Raw genomic sequence first — 7,500 nt, 5'->3', positions numbered from 1 at the left:
ATAGCATTTAAAAAAAAAAAAGGAAAAGAATTCGTGATTAACGTTAAATGGAGCAGAAATCCGATGTTTTAATAGTTAATTCCCTTCGTGAACTCTTTATTCATAGACCTCGATAAAAGTATAAAAGTAATTTCGTGCCATAATGGGGCACATGGAGCCGGAGTGTATCCCGGTTTCAAGCGTGTGAAACGGTTAATGCAATTGCTTGCTATCCTTCCGATAGGACGCTCATTTATCACAAACTACTTTCCGCCATGTCTAACAGACCCATCTTCCCAAGCATTGCTGAATGGAATGCAGAGCGGAAGGGGGAGGGGTAGTTAGAAAAAAATCTCGAATACACCAGGGCACGATCACAATCCATTTGTGCTCGAAGCGAGTTCTCTACCTATTGAGCTATAGGATCCCAAACTGTCCTCAATATAACTTAATATATATTCAGCCTAAGTCTTATATTCTTTGACTATTAGTCTAAATGTGTACCATTTAAACCACCCCAATTCAAAAACGTTATGAGATGGTGTGTTACATCTATGCGCGGCTCAAAGATACGGCCTTTGCTGCCTACACGAAAGGCACCGAGTTCGACCACTCTCCAAGATGTGTGGCCTTGAGTAAGTCACTTCGTCCTAACTTTGCGGCGCTGCACTGCTGCTGGCACCTGGGTTTTTTTTTAAGTCTTCCTTTGGAATGTATTCTAAAGTTTAGAAGAAAAAAATTGAGCTTTTATATAGTGCAATATCCACTAAACGTGCTCTAAGCGCTTTACAAGGGGTCCCTGGCCAACAGCAACACTTAACATGTAGGACGAGACAAGACGCCTGTCAGGCGATATTACAATTTTTCGGACAGAGACAACGCTGTTTACGGCCAGGTACTCACTTTACACTTGAGTACGTTGAGAGAATGTGAGCAAAGAGTGTTTTCCAAGGAATCAACTACGCGCCGAGAGAGGCTCGAACCCAGGAACTTCCAAAGACAAATTATGTCCCCCTTTGGGATAAACAAGGCAATTGTATTTCATTTTTTCAATATTCTGAATTTGAATGTCATTTCAGAGGGCCATTGCAATGCTACATGGGACGGACTGTCGTGTTGGGAAGCAACGCCTTCCGATACGGTAGCCATGATTGGGTGTCCAGATTACGTCAATGGGTTTTTGATAAAAGGTAAGTGGGCTAATTGGAATATCTATATAATGTAAATGCTGCTGCTCAAAGCTCGAAGACATAAATAACAATGTAAAATTGAATGTAAACTTCAATTTAATATACGAAAGCAGATACAATGGACGTTTCGGGTTTCCCCTCTATCAACAAAACAGGTTGAATAAAACACTACAGACGAATGAGATAATGTGGTAATGGCGTTGTTAAGATGTTATTCATCTTATCAACACCACTACCGCATTATCTCATTCGTCTGTAGTGTTTCACTCATCCTGTTTTGTAGATAAAGGGGAAACCCGAAACGTCCATTTTATCTGTTTTATTATATTAAATTGAAGCTTACATTCAACTTCATAGTGTTATGAATATTGATATAGTGTAGTATCCACTACACTCTTTACAAGGTCTCCCTAGCCAGCAACAGCTTTTAATAAAATGTAGGATCTAGCATCAAAATTATAGAACTAGGAGTTCTAGCTTTTTGATGTGTCACAAAAGTGAAGACTATTTGTATTTGTGCTAGATCGTCAGTGTTTGGTTTATATTTCATCATCAAACACAAAGAAATTAATGAAAGCAAATTTGTAATTAAAAAAGTAGTCCTTCAGAGCCGCTGGGTCCATAGAGCCGGAGTTTATCCCGGTTTCTGTAGCGTGAAATGGATAATAGCAATTGCTTGCTATCCTTTAGATAAGGATGCTGGTCTATCTCAAAGTACTTTCAGCCAAATTTAACAGATTCAGTTACCCATTCACTGTTGGGTGGATAGGGAGGTCAGAAAAAATCTCGACTGCATCCGGGATCGATATTGGTCCCTTCCCGTGTGAGGTGAGTGCTCTACCAACTAAGCTATCGGGACCCCCAAATCGTGTTATTAGTTTTTCAAAATAACATGGGATTGAAGTATTTATGAGTGGAATGTTATGAAAACGACATGTCTGCACAGCTCACACACACACACACACACACACACACACAAACATATATATATATATATACATATATATATATGTGTGTGTGTGTGTATGTTTGTGTGTGTGTGATGATATGTGTTGAAATAAAATACTCACTTGACGTGTCAGTGAGATCTATGGTACCAACAATTACATTTATGTTTCACTTTTAATCGTAAAAAAGATGAACTTCAGTGAGAACTAATCACCCTACTGGCAACCTTAAAGCAACATCAACAAAAAAACGAGCTGAAGGACGTAGGCTTCATTAATTCTAGCTTTTTCAGATTTATAAATTGGATATGATTAACATTTCTATCTGTAGCATTTTGTTTAAATATGCAATCAGAATAATAATAATAATAATAATAATAATAATAATAATAATAATAATAATAATAATAATAATAATAATAATAATAATAATAATAATAATATTGTTGTTATCAGAAAACGCCAGTAGAAAATGTACAGCGAGTGGTGAATGGTACTACAACCCTATGTTAAACTCTACATGGACCAACTACTCCAACTGTATGAACACAATGGACCCTCCAGAATTGACCTCTATCTTGATGCCAGAGGTAATCCTTATAAACACTTTTTGCTGTACAATTGATATTTCCACCTAATGATCACGTGACCTCTTGTTGCTATGCCTACTACCTTTATATATATATAAACCAGATTGAAGCAATGGGTTACATAATATGTTCCAACATACAAATTACCTGCTTTGCTTTCAGGCAAATGAAATTAGTATTCTGCCATAATCTGGAGAAGAAAAAAACAAAACAAATCAAAACAAATAGCACATTAAAACAAAATATTGGCCAGAAAACTCATCCCTCAAATATCGATCGATTAAAATAACCCTCATCTTCTCAAAAACTCTCAAACCTTGGACTAATAAATGAGCTCTGCCGGGCCGTCGATCTGTTTTTATTCTAGTAATGTTTTTATGTTTTCATAGTTATTTTTTTGTTGTTGTTGGCTGAAGATGGTTTTTTTGCCGGAAATGTTCCGTGTTTGGTATCTTGTTCTTTTTTTTTTTTTGGAAGCTGTTTTATTCATTTTTGTTTAATACTTATTGCAAACCTAGGGCTGTAAAATGAGACTCCAAGGGCGTTTCAATTTTGAGGGATTTTAGAAGATGCAGGTCATTTTAATCGATTTATATTTGAAGGACGAGTGGCCTGCTGGCAAAAAAAAAGAAAAAAAAAGAAGAAATGAACAATGTGTTATTCCGAGTACGGCAGCAGTAGCCTACCATTGAAAACACTAAATACCCACCCATGCTTTGGCACTTCGTCTGATAAGTAAGTTAAATAGTAATTAGATGAGTAACCGTCCATTCTTCTGACATTGACTAGTATTATCTAGGGAAATGAATTATGGGAGAAACATTATCATTATGTAAATCTTTCCAGGGACCCTTTGTGCTACCCATTCGCTTTCCTATGGTACCATGATGATACAGGATTAAATATACATTATTGCATGGTTTATATTCTCTATTAGGAGTGATGGAAGCCAAATTGCCGAGGATAGCATTTATCGTTGTAAGGTCATGCTCTTGTTGATGCGGCTATGTAGCCTTGTGGAATGACATTCGCCTTCGGATTGGAAGGTCCTGGATTCAGAGCAGCGTATAGCTGAGTCCTTGGAAAAGGCTCTTACTCACATTCTCTTACAGTACTCAGGTATAAAATGAGTACCTGGCCGTTAACAGCGTTGTATCTGTCGAGAAAATGGTAATATCGCCAAGCAGGCGTTAAGCCTCTTCCTACATTTCAAGCCTTGCTGTTGGCTTGGTACCCTTGCAAAGCGCTTTTTGCACTTTAAGTGGATATTGCGCTATAAAAAAAGTTCAAGTCTTATTTTGTTTCAAGCTTACCTTCTTCACATTCAAGGACTGGATTTGGTTTATCAGTCTATTGCTAAAAGTATTTAGCGTTAGCTTGTACATTTTTTGTGCATTATCATCATATGACAAAGGAGTAGTAGCCTACGTGTACTGATTTTGAAGGTCTAATAAAAAGAACGCGATTATGGTCTTGTTTTAACTTTGTTGAAATGTACAATATTTTTGGATGGTTAGAGAGATACCTCACAAGACTGAAAAGTAATGCAAATATCAATATACAGATGTGTGTATAGAACAGCGCCAGACAAAGCGGAAAGAAAATAACAAGAAAAGATGTGTGACCCCATAATAAAAGAAAATCAAACATAAAGTTGTACAGAAAATATTGTTTAGGTATAGGTATTTGGTGTGTTCAGACAAAGAGCATCAAATTTTTATTAAAGTTGTAAAATAGGAAAGCGGACACTGATGTAAGATAACGTGAAAAAGCGTATGCGTGAAACAGTGCCAGATAAAGCTAAGAGAAGAATATAAGAAGAAAAAAACACCATTAAAAGCAGGCTACCTCAAGTGAAAAATACAAGAAAAATACCTCGCCAAAAGTATTCATACAAGACGCCACAGAAATTAAATAATCTCAAAAAGTTAGCCTGCTTCGATTTGAGATCGAATCAAAGACCTTCCTAAACACCAGGTCAGACCGACTACCATCATATCATGCGCATAGAGCATACGTGATAGATGTGACAACGTTGTGCTTGTAGTCTGTACAATGAGTTCATGTTTCCTCATTGAATAAGCACAAATATTATAAACTATGCATTCAAAACGTATAATATCAAGATCAATTGATAGTATCTATAATATTCTACTGTACTCCGAAAAACAAACTCGTTTTAAGAATTCTGGACGGAGAAAAACCGTCCTTCAAAAAACTCTCAAACCCGGGACTTCGTGAAGTCTCTATATTTTTATCTTCTCTTTATCTTTACAGGAACATCTAGATAGAATAAAGTTAATGTACAGCATAGGATACGGAATCTCCCTGCTGGCTCTTGCTATCGCCATGTTCATAATGGTGTACTTCAAGTAAGTATTCATTATAATTATCATTGCCTTACTTCTAGTGGGGATCCTGTGCTTGTGTCTGGATGAAACTTTTAGCTGATCGTGTGCTTTTGGAATCTACAATCTGTTCTATATAGGAACCTGTCCCATTCGCTTAAATCTTTTTTCTTGGGTGCTTTTACTTGTAATTATCGAATTTTTGACTATCCCGTTTTCTTCCTTTTTTACTGGCGCTTCTATGACCTAAACGTGTCGCAAACAAAACAAAAACAAGAAGCTGCATATTGTCCACAAAAAAAAATTTCTAGTCTAGCTTTAGCTCAAGTCGGATATTTTGGTCTATAAATTCAATTTTGTTCATCTATATCACCCAGATATTATACCGTTTCGAATAAACGGGTCGTATTTTTATTTTATCCAGTTAACCGCCGTACTTTTGAAGAACACATATTTAAACATTTTGCCAGAAAACTTGTCTTTAAAAAATCCATTGGCTTAAATAATTTTGGAAAAAAAACAACAAAACACCTCCCAAACTTAGGAGTGCTTGAAGCACTCGCGAGGTCCCGGGTTTGAGCGTTGTTTTTTATTGCCAAGTTGAGGGTCATTTAAATTGATTGATATCTGAAGGACGAGTTTTCTGGCCAAATCTTTAAATAAGTGTTTTTCCAGAGTACAATAGTTAACTGGTAGTTAAATCTACTTGTTGACAACTTGGTTCATAACGACTTAACACCGATTGGAGACTGAAGTTTCTTCATCTTGATCGTTATTACGTCATTATACCAGCTTGACACAATCGAACAAATATGAGCTTTTATATAGCGCAATATCCACTTAACGTGCCCAAAGCGCTTTACAAAGAGTCCTGACCAACAGCAACACGTAACATGTAGAACGAGACATGACGCTTGTTAGGCGATATTAATTTTTGTTCGACACAGACAATGCTGTTGCAGTAATAGTAGTAGCGTATATCTACACCTCCAAATGTATTTCGTCAACCCAGCTTCTAAAGTCTTCCTCCGCTGTTGACGACCAGGTACTCATTTTACACCTGAGTACGTTGAGAGAATGTAGTAAAGAGCCTTTTCCAAGGACTCAACTATGGGCCGAGCGAGGCTGGAACTCAGGGCCTTCCGATCCGAAAGCGAGTGTCATACCACTAGACCACATAGCCGCACAATAAATAGATATCATAATATGACGTGAATTAAATCGTGATTTAACTGATGTAATCCTAGCGACGTCTTGAAAAATTAATTAATTAGTACCAGGTTTTGGTTACAACATGGATTATATATGACATACTGGGTGGGGATCCTGACCTCCCATAGCGGGCAGGGAGGTACACACTGTGTCTTCTATCCCCTTATATCTGTTTTCCAACATGCTGTCTGTCTTTGTCTTTTTTTCCTGGCCCTGGTCGGAGTCCTGGCTGGGAGGGAAACAGTCAAATGCATAGTTATTGTTTTGGTAGATGATTTTTTTTTCCTTGTAAATCATCTCTCTGTTATGTATTAGTATATTTGTTATTTTTTAATGTATAATGTAAGCATTTGAGTGTGTTCCTCTTTGTTGGATTTTGTTCTTGTGTCCGGATGAGACTTATAGGTGATCTCAAACTAAGTACATTGGTGGTATGCTCTTGGAATCTACATCTGATCCCTATTTGTTCCCAGTTCCCCTATGTCTTACTTTCTCTTGGATGCTTCAATTGTAATTCTAGAACTTTTTACTATCCCATTTTCTTCCTTTTTACTGGCGCTGATATAACCTAAATGTGTTGCAAGCGCCGTAAAACCCTTAAAAACAAACAAACAATAGATGACATAATAGACACGACTTTATCTTTGACTTATGTTGGGGGTTGGCAGGTTGGGGGTTGGCAAAGGGTTAACACCCCTTTCCGTAAAACTCAAACCGTTACAGAAACGCAGACGGACAAACCAAATCCTTTTTTTTTAGCTTATGCGATCGAAGAGTTTCTTGAATGACAGAATTTACAGAGAAGTGGTAAGACATGGAATGAGATAAAAAGTGAGCTCAGGATAGAGAAGGATGGAAACTGTTTGTCTGTGGCCTATACCCAGGGTGAAAAAAGGCAATGATGATGATGATGATGTTATGTATAGACCCACACACACACCCGCACCCACACTCAAACACACACAAACACACACATACACACACACACACGCACGCATACACGCACACTTTAAATATACAAAAGGTGATTCAACTAAAGGATTCGCAACATGACAATCTGTTGTTCTAATTGAAGTCAAAATTGAGTTATCAAAATTTGAAAATTGAACAAACATTTTAAAGCTGAAGGGGGGGGGGGGGGGGGGCCCAATAGCGCTGTTGGTAGAGCACTCACTTCACACGCAAAGGGATCGAGATCGATCCTGGGTGCAGTCGAGATTTTTTTCTGACCCCC

General features: G+C 37.5%; 1 protein-coding gene across 5 annotated transcripts in view; it reads left to right on the top strand.

Annotated features, from left to right (window-relative positions):
* LOC144965919 (parathyroid hormone/parathyroid hormone-related peptide receptor-like) overlaps positions 1 to 7,500 on the top strand; it is a 168,428-nt gene that overhangs the window by 119,036 nt on the left and 41,892 nt on the right. For all 5 annotated transcript variants that reach the window (XM_078901768.1, XM_078901770.1, XM_078901772.1 and 2 more), the window contains exons 5-7: positions 1,059 to 1,169; positions 2,573 to 2,706; positions 4,984 to 5,078. In XM_078901768.1, coding sequence (XP_078757894.1) covers positions 1,059 to 1,169; positions 2,573 to 2,706; positions 4,984 to 5,078 — 340 coding nt within the window. The remainder of the gene's footprint in view (positions 1 to 1,058; positions 1,170 to 2,572; positions 2,707 to 4,983; positions 5,079 to 7,500) is intronic.

Source organism: Berghia stephanieae, chromosome 2 (assembly GCF_034508935.2).
Source record: "Berghia stephanieae isolate SIO BIC M18660-M18661 chromosome 2, UCSD_Bste_1.3, whole genome shotgun sequence".
In the NCBI taxonomy this organism is placed as follows: Eukaryota; Metazoa; Mollusca; class Gastropoda; order Nudibranchia; family Aeolidiidae; genus Berghia; species Berghia stephanieae.
Note: the sequence above shows the minus strand (reverse complement) of the source record. Positions and strands in the feature narration are given on the sequence as shown.